This window comes from Anopheles nili, chromosome 2 (assembly GCF_943737925.1).
Source record: "Anopheles nili chromosome 2, idAnoNiliSN_F5_01, whole genome shotgun sequence".
NCBI lineage: Eukaryota > Metazoa > Arthropoda > Insecta > Diptera > Culicidae > Anopheles > Anopheles nili.
In genome coordinates, this window is record NC_071291.1 from 74,324,960 (window position 1) to 74,344,818 (window position 19,859).

At 48.7% G+C, this 19,859-nt stretch overlaps 1 protein-coding gene across 2 annotated transcripts in view; it reads left to right on the top strand.

Annotated features, from left to right (window-relative positions):
* The window catches only part of LOC128720810 (uncharacterized), an 89,635-nt gene that overhangs the window by 57,414 nt on the left and 12,362 nt on the right, over positions 1-19,859 (top strand). For both annotated transcript variants that reach the window (XM_053814506.1, XM_053814507.1), the window contains exons 2-5: positions 16,750-16,946; positions 17,025-17,196; positions 17,535-17,640; positions 19,335-19,516. In XM_053814506.1, coding sequence (XP_053670481.1) covers positions 16,750-16,946; positions 17,025-17,196; positions 17,535-17,640; positions 19,335-19,516 — 657 coding nt within the window. The remainder of the gene's footprint in view (positions 1-16,749; positions 16,947-17,024; positions 17,197-17,534; positions 17,641-19,334; positions 19,517-19,859) is intronic.

Consider the following 19,859-nt stretch of genomic DNA (forward strand, 5'->3'; position numbering starts at 1 on the left):
TGTCCATCCAAGTAGGCCGCTGACGAACGAGCAATAGCGAGTGTTCAGTGCCCTTTCGAAACGATCCATCTCCATTAAACACTCCTTCAACACTAGCCCTCAGACATGGCTCTCTCCGGTGTGCATGTTTTTTTTTGCTATCAACTCTATCTCCCCGTCGCAGAACCGCCGTCGATAGAATATGTCTGGTTTTAATTGAAATTTTTATTCAATTTACCTCCCCCTGAGCGTGAGTCCTTGTTAATCATATTTGTACCACGCGGCCACGTCACGGGACCACGTGGTGAGGACCTCAATAAGATTGATCATAGCCGTCGTTTGCCGATGCCGTAATAGCCTCGCGAACGAACGCGACTGTGGTGTCCTTTTTATCGTCGTTCCTTTCACAGCAATAATGGTGTCCCATGCAGGGTGACATTGTATCGGAAACATGTGCCCAACCCGTCGAAATATTATCATTACCCCACCACGAGCGTTCGCGTTTGTATATTGAAATTCCACTTCCGATCGGCGTCGGTTTGTTTACCTCGCAATAATTTTATTTTTCAGCGCGTACTGGCATGCACAAATTGCAGCATGCCTTTTCTCCTTGTTCTGATTTTTTTTGTTTTTCGCTTCACACACCCACGTCTCTTGGTTGGAGTTATCTTAATTAAAAATGAGCTATCGGTGCAATTATTTGCATTGTAGGGTCGTGCAATGGCGAATGTGTAATTAAAACGTGTAAAAACATCGCACTGGCGGGGATGGTGACGATATAAAAGAAGGCGCTATCGCTATCGTGTTTCTCATGTTTTTCAGACGCTTTCTTTTCAATTAAATTTCCCAAAAATCATGCCATACTCTTTTGTATTCGAACCAGTGGTATTTTAATATGAATTCAGGTCCATTTTGCTGCATTACCTTAAAAACAGAGGACATATTTTTCATGTTTACCACATTTGCTATCATTGCGTGGCATTCATTTCAGAAGAGGGTGTTATCTAGCAACGGAAGATATTGATCAATTAGGCATAATGATTTATATATTGCGAACATTATCAATACTCATTCCGTAATGGAACATGGCACGAACTATTGGTATGAAAGCGAATCATTTATCAAAAGTGAAACCCCGTCTCACTTCGAACAAACTTCCACCCATCGATGGGATTCCTGTAATGGAAAATTAACAAATTAGCATCTGGAGTAGTGCGTATCATTCGATATACATATAAATTATCATTAAAAACACCATTAAAATCGTAATGAATCGCTTACCGCTTGTTCAACCTATAATAGGCCATAGCCACGGCCTACACACGCCGAACGTATGGCAAACGAATCGAAACCAGTCCACATGTTCCCGGGTAATGTGGCGCCCCAAGGGAATAGTCAGCAAAAACGCCCTCTATCCTATTCCGGAAATAAGGATTGACTTTTCGTCGAGGGCTGGCTAGTTCCGTATTGCTTGCTTCCTTGCCTCCAGCTCAAGCAGAACCATTACGAAACCATTGAGCTTCGCAAATGTTTCCCCTTCAAACGATGCTCTAGAAATGGGCCGATTGCCGAAAACTACCCTCTATTGAGGCATAATCATGAACATCATCATGAGCCCGCCAGATGGATCGTTTTTTATGCCCCGAGGGGGACGAGAGTGAACGCATTTACCATTAGGTGGGAATGGTTTCATATACAATCAGAGCGTTATTCCCGTGCTCCTGCTGAAAAGGGGCTCTATCGAGTGGTACAAACTCAACTCAACCAATAAACACTGCATTAGCTGGAGCATATTTCGCAAACCCATTTCCATCAGTTTTCATTACAATTTGACCTCTCATCTTACAGTTCTTTTAATAACTTGTCAGAAGTTGCTTCGGCGTGGCGTGGCTACTCCCACTCGCAAATAAATTGGTTGCCATCGATTTGAGTTTGCCTAGCGTAATAAAACCCAACACTCGACCATCGCGAGCGATTGATGGACTCGCGCCGGAGTGTAATCATCGGCAATAATAGCTTGCAGCTGCAACAATTTGCAGCGGTGAGTAAAAACCCGAATATAAATTGCTACCCATTGTAAAACGCACCCGTGCTTGATTGGGACTGTCAGCGTAAAAAATGACACCCGCACCCGTGTGAGTGGGTGGACCCGTTGACAACGCATAGATCACAAACTCTGGCGTGGCTTCGGTCCTTGGTGGACCCACCTTTTCCGTGAACCTAAGCAAGCAGAATATAAATCACAAAACGAAACCTGGCACCTCTGCCCGTGCACCTAACTGCTCGGTTGCGATCGACGATCGACGCTATCGAGGGCAATCTATCTTCGATTAGTTTTGTTTTCACGGACGGGATGATCCGGGCTTGGTGGGAGGTTTGGGAATTTTTATTTACCATCTACACCGTTCTTCCGTGCCACTGCGAAAGGTAGTGCATAGAGAGCGACCGTGTTCGCCCAGTAGCTTAGCTGTTCGGATTTGGTAGCTCCGGAAGCGTAGAAAATAAAAGGAAAACCAGCCGGAAAAATAATACCCGAACCGATGCGCGGAATATATGTGTGTAAAAAATGGCCCCTCTCGATTCAACCGCCGATGGGGCCCGTGTCAAAACGGGGCAACACAACAACCGGGTCAAGCACACACACACGCACACGTGCGCAGTGAAACGGCCAGATACATCGAGAGCTGGAATTCAAGCCCCCTAACGAGGATGGTCGCACGTTAGTGGAGGCACAATTTATGGCTATCGACGTATTGGATTTCGCCCGGCAGTTACTCACACGCTTCCGGGAGCAAGGTGTAGTCCTCATCGGCTTCTGGCCGATGCTTTTCCGGCCCATCGTGTGGACGCTTACCTGCCACCGGTTCTTCCTTCCCAACATGCCGCACCGGTGATTTATGAAAGCGGGACAGATTTATGGGATTATTTACCACACCACGCGAAAGGATCGAGCAGGAGAACGAACCACCAGGAACGTCACCACCGTCGTTTTGGTTCTTCCACGCTGCTTACCAGGAACCCTGGCGCGGACGGAGGCGTATATTTATTTTTATTTTCTTCCCAACTATCCTCCGGACGGTGGGATGGGGTCCATTTCCCGGAATGTGTGAGGTTCCACGCTCAGAAAAGGGCTATCAGCTCAGGGACGTTTCTTTTCCCTGCAGTAATCCTTGTTGCCTGCCGTCGTATTACCAAAAGCAGAGCTTTAGCCGGAAAATTCCCGTTACACTGGACTCGTTTTGGTAGCTGCATGTGGGTTAATTAATTTAAAAATTAAAATTTATCCTTTCCAACACCCGCAGAAAGGTGGCGGCCAGAATCTTAGCAATCCGCCGCAGGAGATAAGGATACCCGGATTAAAATAACTCTAACACGGGCTGGCTTTCCCGGCATTTGTTTGCGCACTCGTCGTGGAATTGCGTTCGTGTATTTTATTGCACCTTTTCATTCACTTATTACAGCCGAAATAATTACGAAATGGCTTTTCCTGCCATCGCGGCAGAAATGAGCCCCATATTTCGTGAAGGTTTTGTGTTAAGGTTTTTTTTTCTGGCATCGCACACATAATTTAACACTCCGCGCGCGCAAAAACAAACCGGTGGAACCGCGTGAAAGGTGGAACTAATTAAAACCGATTCGTTTTTGACCATTAATTCGCCAAGGAGCCATTTTTCTTCCCCGGTGGTGAACCAACGGAAAGAGCCCACACACAAACAAAAAATATAGGCCAATGAAAGCCAGAGCCAGTTAAACTGAACAACTGAGGGCTGGGGGCTGTGGTCGGGTGGCGCGTGCGGGTGGCATTGTTGTGTGAGTTCTTTTTTTTTTCGTGCTCAATTTAAGGATTTCCAACCAGCCTATTCCTTCTGCCCCAACCAACCGGGCTGTGGTATGTTTGCGAACCCAATTTCGGTCCTAATTTGATTGGGTTGTTTTGTATTAATGTTTCCGGTTAATTGTTTGCATTCGCCTCGTTTTCGCGCGGCGCTCTCGAAACAAAACACCGGGAAAACCCCTCGAGAAAGTTCTCCAACCACCTACCCACACCATGCACTGTCACCCACACTTTCGCCCGAGCCAAAGAGCGGCAAGTTTTTCTTCTGTTGGGGGTCCATTTTTTTCTTTCTTTCTCATTTCTTCCCTTCTTTTAGCTGCTTCGAAACGCGAGCACGCGGGCTGTAAATTTTATTTATTTTATTACCTTTTTTCTCCCAGCCTTCATCCTCGCGCTCCACCCACCATCTTTTTCCGCTAAATCTATTCGGAAGATGAATTTTACAGCCGACTTTCGGCTTTTTGCCTGCCACTTTGCTGGGCACGCTGCGGCACCCAACTTTGCTGCAATCATCATCGTCCATCGCTTTCTGTTCGCTTCCTGCCGATCGGCGTTCCGTTCCGTCGCGCGATGGACATTGCGTTGTCAGCGCATTAAACTTTGAGTGGAACAAAGTGTACGGTTGAACACAAAAAACAGAAAAAGAAAATAAAGGCACCCGAGGAATGTACATTGATCCTTTCTGGCGTCGGCGAGGGTACGCCCTCAGGAGCGCAAACTTGCCACTAACTCCTTCATCACCATCATCATCATCATCATCATCATCACCGCCATCGTCATCATTATTAGCCCCCGAGGTTTCGAGGGAAAGTTTTCCTGTAAATTTACCAATGAATCACGTCTAGCTCCTGCAAACCGAGAGCCTTCGGGTGTGGTGGTGATGAAAGGACGATATTTGCGCCACAGCACCAGCGGTGGCCTTGGCCGGAAAAGCCACCCGCAAACCAAGAGCGAAAAGTGCACGCAGAAAAAAGGAGCCTCGTTGGATTAAAATTCCACCTTCAAAGGGAAGCGCACCAACTTTGCCAGCAACTGCCTTCCTGGGCAGAATTGAATCGTGTGCTTTGAAGATTAATGGTAATTTAAGTTTGCGCAAGATTCCCGCCCAAAGGTGAAAGTATTAGAACGGGATTTTGCACGGGAAGTTGCCACAACCGCTATGACTAAGACTCGGAAAAAGTTTCTTACGATTGCGGATGCGTTTCATTAAAAAGCTCCCAAATTTTTGCCTGCTACCCTGTGTTACCGCCTTTGCGAAGGTTGTGATCTTGTTCAAATTTAAAGTATGAGTTGCACAAATCACTCAATTCCACTTCCCGTGTTTGCGGAGAACAACGTTCATCTCGTTCGGGAAAGCTTTTCCTGCTATTTTCGCATGTTTCTTACAAACTTTAAGCCCGCGTTCAAACATGCTTCCCAAAGACGGAGAGTACATACGTACTGTGCTGGAAGTCGGTTCTAACCTTGGCCAAATAAATCCAATTGTTTGACATACAAACCGACAGCCTCGCCGTACCGCAGTGCGATGCACAATGAACTTATCGTTCGGCGAAACGAGCTTCCAAGAAGTGCACGAAACTGCACAGGAACGGAACGAAACGCCAGAAATCAGTGCCTTCCCGGGAAAAAGTCACTATTTGCTAACGATATGAAACGGGAACGATTTCTTTCACCAGACAAGCGCAATGATGCTCCCATTCCGTGCGGGTACGGGTTTCACTTAATTTTTCAATCTTTTTCCCTTCACATCGACGGCGCGCGTCCGTCGCTTTGTGTCGGTGTAACGAAGCGCACTGCCGGCCCGGATGGTTGTCGGGAAATAAAATTTTACTACAACTAACCTCTGGGTTCTTTTTTTTTTGTGCCTCTCTCGTTCAACTTCAACACAAACCCTCGCATACTGACTCTGTCTCTTTTCACTATCGCACACGATCTTCAGGGGCACGATAGTTTCGCATGTACGAGCTGTTTGCGCTGCACTGGTATGGTGGAGTTTTCCTTTTGTCTGCTCCCGCAGCCCGGCATGTGTGGCGCATATTTATGTGGCGTTCCATTTTTTTTTTCGCCTTTATAACTTGCCCCTCGCGTCATTCTCGCCAGTCGGCGGTTCCATTGTTACAAAATGGTTTCTTTTTTTTTCTTCGCTCCCGTCAGCAGCAAACGTTCGCCCGTCCGTTTGCAGACGTGCACGAAAGTGGCAGCAGCGAAAGAAAAGAAAACCATTTTCCTCACCGAACGAACGCATCGGTGCAATCAAAGGAACAGCGCCATGCCCTGCCCGTTTGGTGTTTCCCATCCAGAGGCCAAGTTATTCCAGCACCTTGGCACCGTGGCTTTTGGCAGGTGATAGTTTCCAGCACCGCCGGCAGTTTGACTCGAGCCTGCACACGCAAGACACGACACAAGCTGATCAGACTCTCTGTTCGGTTGAAACGCACACACACACACACACCCACACACATAAAAAAGGACGCCTTTCGACGTTCGCTCCTGCAAGATCACAAGCTCTTCCGTGGTTGGTACCGATTTGGACAAGCTCGCCCAAGGGAGGGTTGAGCTTTTTCAACCTCCCGCTTCTGCAGCACTTGGTTTTACTTCGTTTCGAAGAAAATGATAGAGTTTTTCCTTCCACAAATTTCCCTATTTGCTCTTCACTTTGTCTTCGACTTCGGTGAAGACTTCGAAAGGGCGGGAAATAAGCGTTCGATTGCTCGTTAGCTTCCGTCAAACGAGTAGCAAACAGACGGGGAACTCTTGCCAGCCTCGTGAGCGCGCGTTTTACCATCATGTCGATGTGTGGGAAAGTTTACGACTTCCCTCGCGTTATCTCCGGTCCCAAATAAACTCACAATTTCCCACCCGGAGACTCTGCGCCGGGAAAGCTCCGACAGTTCACTTCGCTTTAATTGCTTGCCTCAATCAAGCGCTCGCGAAAGTGAAGCCAAGAAGCAACGTTATCATCACTTATGATTATTAAGATCCTTTTCCCGCTTTCCCGAGCTCAACTTTTAACGGCTCAACTTTCCGGCGGCTTATTTGCGAGTGCCGCCTCCACAACAACCTAACCCGGGATGAACTTCGCTCTTCGGTACCAGCATCATGCTTTCGTTTTTTGTCTGTCACCTTTCGGGAAATTGGGTTGAGTTTCTTTTTTCTCTCCCACCCACTTCCCTACCAACGCCTCCACGTCCATGTAAATGTGTCAGTTTTAATTCGAGCATCGTGAACGCAGGTCGACTCGCGGACAACCTGTCGCGTTGATTCTGGCGTCGCGAGTAAATTATCACACAAAACCCGGAACCCGGTGAGGGGGTGGAGAATAATTTCTCGCTTCCTGTCTCCGTTACTTCCATTCCCCCCACGCGCTAAACCGGAAGCGTGCCTTGTTTTCCTGTGGTTCGTGTGGTAGCGAATGATGACGCAGGTAGCGCAGGATGCCGCTGGAATCGTAATTCCGCATAAAAACCCAGCCCCTCAAAACGAGACAACAACGGAGCGTCCGTTTTTCAAATGCCCAACCCAGTGCTGAGGGTTTTTAGAATTTTACAATACCATCCACGCCGGTCCCTTCATCCCACGCGTTTTGTAGCCGCCCTCCGTGATACTCCGGTCCCGAACCCGAGTTAGGATTAATTTTTATTTACGACTCTCGGTCACCTTTTGGCCCACCGCCCGAAGCCAATTACGGGTGTCGGAAGGCGCGATAATCAAGCGAAGGATAGAGCAGGGAGTGAGAGAGAGAGCGGGTGGTAGAAAATGAGGGTGAGCTGAGCTCCCGGAAACCGGACGTGGAAGGTGTCGAGCCGGACGGTGGATGGCGGTTTTTGAATGCCTAGACCCCATGTCAACTTACTAAAGTCGAGATTGTGTGGCACCGGAGGCAGGCTGGGGCAGGAGAGAGAGAGTTAATGCGGGGGAGGAAGTGGTCATTTATCATTGCCCGACCCTTCACTTTCGGACAGCGTGACAAGCGAGAAACGTCGTCCACGCTAGAAAAAAAAAACCAGCAGTTCGAAAGGACGTTCCCGGTCACGGCACCACAGGGTTCGGGTTAGCTCGTTCGTCCTTAAAACAACCCCACTCACCCACCGGAGGGTAAGTTCCACCTGGACACGGTTTTCCTTATCCAGATCTCTCTCTCTTTCTCTCTCCCGGCGCTACGGCAGGACGTAATCGCTTTGGAATGATTTAATAAGCTGCGTTCCATTCCAACCGCCCACGGTAGACCACCCCTTTGACCACGGGAGTTGGGCACGCGGCTTCCACGAGCCTGCGAAGCATTATGTATGATATTTTTATTTACGTAACGCACCTCCCGAGCAGCTCCGTGAGTGGTTTTATCAGTGCGCGGAAATCGCTCCAGCAGGGTGCCTGGAGGCCATTGCGCATTAGCATAATCGTTGACGGGGCACGATTACGAAAGCGATTCGATTTTGGAAAGCGGTTCGCGTTTTTCGTGAAGTGGGTTTTCCTGAACCAATGCAGGGTGGCTCGGAGACGCTCCAATTTATTCGATCCCTCAGCATGACAGCACGTGAACGATGGTTTGGGAAATTGGAAGCGATTCGTAGCGATAGTTTCTTCAGGTGACAATCACGTAGGCCGTGACGGGTTGAAAACCCAAAGTGTATAAAGTGTGTTCTTCACCCTACCAATTGCAAAAATGGCCTACTTGATCGATGTTGAACTAAGAAACTAACACAAACACACCTGGAAAACAGTCGTCCTGTTTTGGTTTGAGTACGCTAGGGGATACAAAAAAATAAGAACCAAACCCGGTGTCATCTTGCTGCGTTGCTGGTTCCAATGCGACGTACCCGTACAACGCAATTAATAGCAACGAGAAGCGTGCTCCCACACCACCCGGATGATGGAATGTGATTTTTCCTGATTTATGGATGTATATCGATGGCTTTGTACCTTTTTCCGGTTTTCCACAGTCGGAGGCAAACGGGCATATCACCATCTCGGTTCCGTTCAATTTCCTCGCCACGTGGCACACCCTCGGGCTCGAGCTTGTCCCGAGAGTACTCGTCGAGTGACGGTAAATGAAATTCCAACCGATCCCTTTTTCTCTCCCAGTTTTTCCCGAACCCCTCCCTACCCGTGGAACGGAGAGCGAAATCGAGCAATCGGGTGGGTCATATTTAATTTGCGCTGCTATGCCGGCACCTTCTGTGTGCCGCCATATTTGCGTACGGTGACAGGTGACACACAGGCGCGCGGACCCGGGTATGGATGTGGTGTGGGTGTGGGTGAGTGGTTTTTTGGGAAGAAAACTCATTTCCTCGGCATTCTCATCTCGTATTTCCGGCAATCGAGACACCCAGCGTGACGAGACGAGACGGATACCGCAGCAGGGGTGGGAACGTATCGAATGAAAAGTGGGTCGAAATTTGTCACCCAAACCACCCTTCGTGGGGTGGAAAATCGAGAGGAAGGCCCCCCCATCTTCCATTTGCCACCCACCCACCTGAAACCCACCAGGGTGCGGCACGCTGACGTGCGATGCGAATCGGAACGGGTTAGGTAAACGAAACGAAATAAATCCAATTTGAATATGATCGGTATCGGATCGCCGAACGGTTCTCGTTCCGTTCCCCGGGAGAAAGCTCCCACCCGGCTTACGGTTCCGGCAGCGATGTTCGGCGTTCCGTTACCGTGCTGGGTTGAGGATGAGAGGCACATAATTTGCCCTTTCCGAAGCCGGAACGGCACATCGGCCGCGATGGTTGAGAGCTTCCACTCGAGATAAGAATACGAAATGTTATGCTTTTCATGGGATACTTCCAGAGAAAGACAGAGACAGAGAGAGAGAGAAAGGTGAAGCAAAAACGAATAAAATAAACCTCCATGACTCGGTCTCACCCGTCGACAAAGCTCGAACAACTCGAATTAGGAAAGAAACAACACACCATGCGTCCGGTTGGGTTTTTTTGGCAACGTGTGCTTTAAGGGAATTCGGATCAAACTGTTCTTTAAACATCCACTGGGCTTCAAGGCATTCGGGCGTCCCAGAAACGAACCCAACTCCTGCTCCATGACCGTGCTAACAAAGCCCGGTCTCAATCGAGTTATCAATACGATCCACGATTAGATCCGTTTTCGGAGGGGCATTACCGGGACCGGGAGCCATTGTCGTGAAAAAAGGGCCGCAGGTTGAAGCACGTTTTTGGTCCGATTCGATTCCGGCTCCTACAATTAGCATACATCAAAACCCACTGCGGGGTGCACGGGGTAGAAGAAACTTTTCCACCCACAACCGCCCTGGGAATTCCGGTCATTCCGGTGGATCAATTACGGTAAATTGGTTTGTACCGTCACCGTACCACCCAGGGCCCAATCCTTTTCCGATCGATCGTCGAAGCCCCGAAAAAGAAACAAAAATTGACCGGACGAAAACTTTCCGACCAAAGGTGATTCCCTCATCGCCAAAGTTGCCGTTAATGTCATCGGTGCAGTGGCGCAAAAGTGAGACACCGTTGAGGACACACACACACATACACATTTTTCCAGGCAACCGGGAAAAGTGTTTTGTACGCCAATTACGCCTGCAAACATTTCCGCTTGCCATTTCGACGTGCGCCATCGTGGGAGGGTTTTTTTATGGTTTTTTTTGTTTGCTTTCTCGCGCGAAAGACCCAACGAAAAAAGCAAACTAGCACGCCAGTTGGCACGCGGATGGAATAGAAATGATCTTTCTGGGACATGTTTGACTTCCTTTCCGGCTCCGTTCTGTTTTCCGTTCACTCGGAGTCTGTGTGTGGGAGGTGTTTTTTTTGTTTGTGTGTGTGCGAGTGTAAATAAGTTCCAAAACTACGAAAAGGACAACCCGGACGGGCAGTAAAACTCGATCAAAATGAAAAACTTTCAGTCGCGTCCGCGTGCCTTGGCGTTGAATCAACCTTCATCAAAATTCAACCAACACCGTCGGCACCCCGTTCCTGGACAATGGCCCGCGCTCGATTGCCGCCCAAGATTACTGTCAGTTCGCGCGCCCGAGCTGAGAATCAATGGCTTTACTGTTGTTTGCTGCTTTTTTGGAGCTTTTCATTTCTGTTTTTTTTTTGCTTCTGCAGTCTCTCTCTCTCTTCTTCGCCACTCAATATGATCCCTTTGCAAAGTTCAACGACGAGTTGTGGGCATGCTTTGAATGTTTTTTTTCTTTGTGTCTCTCTTTCTCTCTCTTTCTCTTCTTTTGGCGTCAGTCCACTTTATACTTTTCAAGCAAATGTCGAGCTCGGTTGCGTCCACCGCGGTAATGCAGCATTTTTCATCGCCAGCATTACTCCGTTGATCGAATCGAGCGGCGACTTTTATGCTTTTGCGGGAGGAAGCATGCCAACATTCCGTTGACAACACTTGTCCCGGTGGAGCCGTTACAAGACCCATTTTCTCTTTCTTCCCACCGTTGGGTGGGTGGTGGAAAGTTTCACCCAACCACCATCGCTGGCTTTAATCCGTTTTTCATGAAACCACATTTATGGAGCAGAAGAGAGGCATCGAACGAAAAAAAAAAGAATAGAGGACCCAGGAGTTTGATGGCAGAAGCGAACACAAAACCCCGCGACTGACTGACAAACTGAATTTAATCTCCGCGTCAGCTCCCTCCCATGGAGCATCGGCGCAAATCCGGTTGAAGTGGATTTTTATTAAAAGTTTCACCAAACCGAGCAAACGCGCAACAGAAGGGCCGTCCCACTTGAGCCGCGAACCCAGCGATGGTGGTTGCAGGGAAAAACCGGGAAGAAAGCAAAGGAACAAACCATTTTGTGCTTTTAAAATACGCCGAACATATTTTAGGAACTATTCCTCGCTGGATGCGTTTTTTTATGCTCTCGTTTCATTAGCGGGTTTTTTTGCTCCGTTACCTCTTCGAAAGACGTCGTGGTTCGCAACATTCGACAAGCTGTTTTGGATTATGAAACTTTCCAGCGCCAAAGAGCACATGCTGGTTTTGAAGCGTTTGATCGGCGATGGTCACCGTTAAAAATTGATTGAAAATAGTTGAGAAAAATGTTACATTTTCTAGCCACATAAAAATAGCTTACAAACTCTAGCCAAACGCTTTGCCACCCCAAAACGAAGGCTGGTCTTCGTGGACTGCAGAACGTCGCAATTTCATTTCCACCCTGTCGCTGTGTGACGTATGCCTTTCTCTCTCACTCTCTCTGTCTGCCGAGAGACTCGAGTGTCACTCGACGCTGGCCCCGGGAGAATGTCAGCCATGGCCCGACTTTTTACCACTGTACGGGAGCCATGTCTTATCCCTTTTTTTTAAAAAAAAGGATGGTGCTTCCCCAGGGAGGATGTTTGGCAGCGTTACACTTCCGGATTCATTCGGGGACTTTTATTGCAATCGTGATGGGATGTTTTCATGCTCGTATCCACGGCTCCCGAGTGCCGTGAAATACGATTTACTTCACCAAACGCGCCCTGTCGCGCCATTTGCCCATGGATTCGATTTTCCCTCACTTGAACCCGCGTGGGAATAAAGTAACGCGAACGGGTTCCTCGGGGGCGTGTGAAAAAGATAGATAGAGAGAGAGAGAGAGCAAGAAAGCACTCTGACACTTTCCAGCGACCTTTCCCTATCTCAGGATGCGGGAAATTGGCGCAAGCTGGGTGGGAAATCTTCACCAGTATTTCCGGTGAAAACCCCATAAAACACACTCCTCCACCACGTTTCGGTGGAAAAACATCGAAAGTTTTAAGCGCCAAGCTAACCGACAAATCTGTTCCCGAAATCTGTTCTTTACGGTGAGGCATTTTTTTTTCTTTTTCTCGTACAAATCGACCCCATGAATCATACCGGAAAAACAGAGCCACAGCACGGACATTTGTGAGTGGTTTTCACCCCACGAGATGGAGGCGCCTGGTGCCCCACGGTTCATAATGCAACCCATCCGATCGATAGCTGAGGATCGGGGGCTGGTTAGGTAGCAGGGAGAAGAGTGGTTTTAAATGAAAGTTGAAAGCGCCAGAACCACCTTCCAAAAATTCAAAGTTTACATGTTTGCTACTCCCGCCGGTGCCGCTCGAGCTGCTCGTCGACAAGGCGGCAGACAATTGTCGTATGGTTGGTGCGTGTTTTCGGAAGTTTTTATCCCCACCAAACAATCAAACGAGTGGAGGGAGTGAGCAAGAGAGAGTGAGAGAGAGAGATGGGAGGAAATTGGAAAAAAGAAAAATGAATCCAAAGACGCAACTCTCCTTCGGCCGTCGCTTTCCACGACGTCGACAGAGCAGCAAATCGACGGGAAAAAGGATAACGACTCGACGCTCGACGCAAAAAGATGAATCGCATCCATCTCGCTCTCGCACGCTTCCCCGAAAACTGGGAATTAGAAAATCGGAATCCCGACAGTTGTCCCCAAGGGACGGATGGCGAGCGCCACGTGGAAACTCTTTCACTCACCTCCAGTGTCTCGGTTCGGCGAACACGAACAAAACAACGAGTACGCCACGCCAAAACATCGGTCACATTGTTGCCTGGGAGTCCGTGGCCACCCCTCCGGGGTCGGAAAGGAACCGCTTTTCGGGATGCCTGTGAAAGTTGGGTCCCCCTCCGGGTGAACCGAGAAAGGATTAAAGTTTGGAGAACATTTCAATTTCTCCCCGATTGAGCACGGCATCGCACTAATCGGTGCAGCCAGATCCGGGGATCGCCCGGAATGGAAGGAAGGAAAACCCCCGAACCCGGGAAGAACCTTAACGACATGAGAGTGCCACGACGGTTGGTGCACAATTCGATTGACTTTCATCCGTTTTTTTTTCTTTCGGAGCGATTAATTTGTCAACGGGATTCGTGTTCGTGTGTGTTCGAAATGGTTCTCGCTTAAGTGGGCTTTTGTTCCGATCCGAACAGCACGTGCTTGGGTTTTCAGGCTTTTAAAGGGCGATTAAAATCGAGTTAGCGGATCTATTTCGATTTGTTTTGGGGATTGGTGTTGTGGCAGCATTTTCCAGCCCACTCCAGCCAAATCCAACTACTGAAGATGAGTTCCACAAAAGAATTGGCCACAAAAAAAAAGGACAGTACTGATGAAACCCATACGATCGTCGACCGCCGCTTCAGGCGGTTCGACAAAAGCAGTTAACAAACACCACATCGATCGGTAGGCCAGACGAAATCAGCCATAACACACACACACACACTCGGGCTCGGAAGCAAGGAGGAACAAGAAAGCGACCCCCGGAAGCATCGGAAAAACCGGCGCCAGCCAATGGCCCGTTGTCGTCCTGGTACCCGAGGTTCGGCTTCAGATTCCATAAATTTATCCACTTGAGTGTTTCCGCCATAAACCTTTCATCTCCGCACCGGTTCCGGTTCCGTCCGGAAGGGTAGTTCAGTTGAGAGGAAGAGCAAAGAGTTCCACACACACACGGCAAAAAACGGTTCAGTTCAAAGCTCGAGAAATGTACCCCCTTTCGGTTGGGTTTGAGGATGCGGTACGAGCGAAAAACTGAAACGAAAACTGGCAAAAGTTGGCCACCCGACGGTGGAAATGCTTCCCCATCAGAGGCCATATGCCTTACCGTGCTGATCTGCCCAAAGAGTGCCTTCCGGAAGGTGCCGGGAACAGCTCCACCACCGGTGGCGTGTGATTTCATCCATAAAAGATAACTGTTTTCCTATCGACGGCCATCGGTGTGGGTGTGGCAAAAAAGTTTCGCCAATCACATACGCTCCCGTCACGGTGTGGCCGTGTTTTCCGCAATGTTTGCCCAGACGACGGCACAACTTTCGCCCAGACGTGTGGCGCTTGAGGGCCACTTAGGCGTGCATTACTTTAGCACGCGTCTCGGAACGCGAGCTTTTTTTTTGCTTTGCTGAGGGTGGCAACCGGAAGGCGTTACATAAAAACCAAACCCAGGCGTAAAACGAGGCATCGATTTGATTATTCAATTAGAGCTCGATCAAGCTGGCAGGCTGGGATCGCAAACGGGGCTTTCGTTTGAAAAATTATCCATTCAAACCGGGCCACTCGGGAAAAGCGAACCTCTTCCAGCCAATATTGTACAGTCCGCCTTTTTTTTTCTCTCGCTTTATTTGGAGTGCTAGAAAAAGCTTCTACAATAGCGCCGGCGGCTACTAACTCGACCGAACCCGGTACGGTTCATCAGCTGGCTCTTCCTATCGCCTATCGCTTTCATGCCCACGAAAAGGCGATTATGGGTGGGAAAGAAAACATGAAACATAAATGCCACCCACCCGGCTGCATACGACACGGTGTGGAGGTGCTTGTTTCAAACCAGATTTTCATCCACCCACTAGGGGTGGTTAGTGGCACGAGAGCGAGTGAAAAGCGTTCAAGGATGAGCCGGCTTTGCTGATCACCGAGCTAGCAGGAGCTTGGATGTGTGGACGCAAAAAGAATAGCACCGTAAAAACAGCCCCAGGTCGGAATGATGCAGCTTAAAGCAGAAGCGAAGCAAATTGTTGCACAAAAACGAGCAGGATGCAGCAGGTTTTCGGAAAGCGGCTTTTTTCTTCATACGCTTCTGGGAGTTGCCCAAAGAGATTAGAAAATCCATCGCAGACGAGAAAATCGACACCAAACCACAAACCATGCCTTGGTCGGGTTAGTGTGCATGCTGAAAAATGCACCAAGTATCATTTCTTGAGTGGTTTCCGGTGAATTGGGATTGGGAAAATTGCAGGACAAACAAACCGTCAAATCAAGCTCACGAGCCCTTGGTGGTAGATAATTCATGGCGAAAACCCTAACTATTATCCACCTAAAACACTCCCACCGTTGTGCTATTCATACCCTCTTCACGCGCGCTTTTTCTCTCCGTAACAATAAACACACCTGCAGTGAGCTTATCCGCCGTGAAATAATTATCCTACGCTTTCTTTGTCACCCTGAGCGGGCTAGAATAAACCGAAACAAAAAGAAAACTCCCCATTCCAACCGGCCACGTTCTAAGTGAATAATGAAGCTCGTTCGCTCGTGATTCGCTGAAAACCGCGTCGCAAGCATCAACTTTTCTCTTATTTATTTCTCGAAACTGTTTCCGGACGCCCCGTCGTTTGGCGTCGTCCTTTGAGTGAGCGTGGTTCCGCGAAGATGAATAAAATATTAAGCTCCCGGCATTCGAGCCCCCGGCAGGTGGGAAAACCCGTCGGTGGATAAGCGAGTGCGCCACAGGATCCGGTTTTAGAAAAAAAAGGGGTTTGCACGCGACAACCCTCCGTTCAACGGTGCGGTGAGTTCGTCAGTCAGTCATACGTCCTTCGCACGGGATGCGCTCTCATATTTGCATCCGAGTCCCACCCAAGGTGCCCCGGGGAGGGCTGAATATTTCAACCACCTGCACGCGACCGGATCACAGTTTGTCTCGTTGCTTTTCACCTCGGTTCTGCCACGGAAAGGATCGAGCAAAAAACAAAAAGAAAAGGCATACTCTTACTCGTACGCGAACAGGACAAACTCAAAACTTGCTATGTGACGCCGACGTCAACGCGAACGGATGGGAAAGATTTTATTGGATAAATAAATGAATAATGCATGCTGCACTAATGCGCGATGAATTACAATCGATGGCGTATAGGGAACCGGGTCGGGTTGAAAACGACCCTTCCCGGAAGCGAGCTAGCGATTTTGCTCACAAAACCCACCGTGGAAGTGTGGTTTTTGTTCCGCGATTTGTTTGTGTTCTAGTGTAACGCGCTATGATGAATTAGCAAGTCATTTTTATGAATATTTAACCATGCGTCGAACGGGGTCCAACGTTTAAAACGTGTGAAAAAGGGTAATTTAAATTCATTGCCCAGGCTCGTTGAATGAAGCACTTTTTGTCTGTTCTCGCTGTTGTTACAATAACTTTTCGTAGCTTATACTCACTTTAAGCCGATTACAACGATCGACCTGATCGACAAATAATTGATGATTTGTGTGTTTTTTTTTCTTTTGTTCATCTCTTCACAGCATGCTCGGCCGTAAAAATCATCAACCTAAAGGTCCCACCGACCTACCTGCTAGATCAGACCTCCAAAACACCCGACCCGCTGATACTTGACTGCGAGTACGAGGTGGACGATAGCGAGAAAGGCTTCGTGCTGAAATGGCTGCTCGATGGTCAGCCCGTCTACCAGTGGATTCCGTCAAAAAATCCCTTCCCTTTCGTGAGTATCCTTCGCGCCGAATTTTCACAAACCACTCGTTCTTCTAATCTCATTGTGGATCTCTTTTTTTTCGAGCAGCAATCCTTCAAAAACCGGATCGACACAAGCTACGTCGTGTCGCAGGAGCATCTGCACAAGCACCGAGCGATGGCGATCATCAAACCGCTGGCCAACTTCACCGGCGAATACATGTGCATCGTGCAGACGTACACCTCAATCGACCGGAAGTCGGCCAAGCTGAAAATCATCGGTAAGTGACATATGTGACCAGCTCGGGATTGTATTTTTCACCGAGCTATTCAAACTCACGCAAGCTTCTTTCAACGCTTATCAATCTGTAGCATAACTCCCATGCACTTTTTGTAACTCGAGGCATTCTATTTTTAAATTGAATACAAAAAACACCAACTCCAGATGGTCCATCTGCTCCTTTGCATGCCTTTATTCAATTCACTCTTTTCGATTCGCTTCGATAAAAGTGACATTTCACGTCACGCGGGTTCCGTTTCCATAGGCCTTTTCCATCGTATTTGAAAAAAAAGCTAACCTTCGATCGACGTTTCTTTTCCCCTTTTTTCTTTCTTCAAGTGCGAGAAAGCAAGTTCGACCTGAGCTACTACCTGAACGGTGACGGGTACATCACGGTTGATTGCCACGCACGGGACATTTCTCCGCTGCCCGAGCTGCAGATTCGGTAAGTAAACGAGCCAAACGTTGGGCTGACGACCTACGGTTGATTAGAACACGCACCTTCGATCCAACAACGGGATCGGAGCAACAAAAATAAACCGATAACAAGCGAACCGCTTGGTCGCATTGAACCGCGTTCCGGTCGGAACGGTGCCAATCAACGGAGTACGTGATCGATCCCGGAACCCCACGGGGCGGACATGTTTGTGCGGTCGCCAATTGCCCAATGCCCGCTCGATTATGTTTTCCAATCGACCAGCCAGAACCAATGCCTTCGGGATTGTCCTTCACCTGTCCGCCTGGCATCGTCATTTAGCGCCCCAAAAGTATCATCCCGGTTTAATTTATGAAATAAATTATAAGTAAAATATTTGCATAATTCATTTTTGCCACCCAACCAAACCCATCAACCCACGAAGCCATGAAGCCACCTCGGCGGAAGGGTTGACGTCACATCCGCCGCCTGTGGGGCGGTTATTTTTAAGGTTGAATGATAAATCAAAAACTCCACCCCTCCTTCGGTGGAATGACCCGGAAGGGGTGTTGCAAAAAAAAATAAAATATGTTGTTATTTTTCCGCTCAGTCCCAAAACCCGGGCGGAAGGTCACGCTCGAACGCATCGGTCATTTCTGCTAGCGACCAGCGGGCGCCACGTGGTGCGAGCATAATCGAACGTTCGGATCCGCTGGGTTGGGCCGCAAAATGATAAAAGATGGCCTCCGGCGAAGGTCAAGCAGCGGGACCAGCAGCAGCAGCAGCAGCAGCGCGAAAAAAAAGGACACCCTTCGATACAACCTTTTCGATACATGGTGCCCTTTTTTTTTTAGGGCGTATGGCCGGTCGAATTCAATCACTGAAAATCTGTTACAACCGCGCGTTTACGATCGACGTCCGAACAGAACCACGGGTCCGGCGCCGGCTGTGATTAAGGAAATGGTCCCTTCAACAATAATCAAACGGGAGAATAAATGTTAGAAGTGAAAAATCCCAACTCCTCCCACCGATCGCTCGGGACGAGATTCCACCGGAACGGACCGTTGGCCTCCGGGGCTGGCCCCATAAATCGTACATGCTGTTAAACATCATGCATACCCGGGACCTTGGTCATCCTTTTCCCAACCAGCTCGCCTTTACCGATGGGATGCCAAGATACGGGCGTATGGGATATGGTTTTCTCCCGTTGTTGGTTTATTTGCACGTTTGCTCGTTTTCCGGTCAGCGCGTGAGGCTGCAGTCGGGTGTGGCCGCAAAAAAAAAACGCAAAAAAAACTTCAAATCCCAAACCCCCTCCGGGCCGGTTGATGGATCGGGCTGCAAATGAGCGTCGAATTTTATTGCCGATTACATTACGCGCGGTGGTGCCGGCGCTGTTCAAATATGCATAAGCTGATTTGCATACAATTTTATCGTCACTTTAACAACCCATTCCGAGCGCGATTCCGTGCTCGATAGCGCAATCGGATTTTGTTAAATTAACAATAATGTTGAGGTATTTTGCATTACAATTCGGTCTGAAGCATCGGTCCAGCAAACTATGCGACATATGTGGTAATAAATTCGATAAAGCATAACAGGACACTAAGGAATGTGTTTAGAGATGTATTTGAAAAAGGGAATGAAAGGACAGCATGTTTTTAATTCACGCGCACATGTTTAATGGCATTTCTTTCGTTCACTTTTCTTTCCCCTCTCCCCAGCATCAATTACGCGCTTTTCGAGACGGAAAACCTCAAGTCCGTCAAGGGTGACAACGGTCTGTACAACGTGTCCATCAGCGGCAGGATACGAAAGGATCAGCTCGAGTCACCGGCCATGATCGAGTGTTTGCTCTCGATACCGGAGACGAACTACAACAAGCGCCGCTCGACGACGTACTACGGTAAGCAGGGCGTTTTCGTATCGCACCGGTGTGTCCGCATCCCGCTTTGGCCACCCTTTGAGTCTTTCGAAACACACAACATCAACAAAAAAAAAAGAGAAAAGATACGTTATCGCTTCCCGAAACCATATGCATGCCTCACGCCTTCGACCCACGCATCATCCCACACAGCGCATGTGTTCGTGTCGCACCGTCTGACCGGAATCCGAACACCTGTGCCGTCGGTTCCTTTCCGTCGTTGAATTCAAGAAAACTTGACACCGGTTGAAAAGTCATTACCATTCGACCGCGGTGAACCGTGGCTGACATTCGCCGCTTACATCTTCCCGAGCGTAAGCTCCTT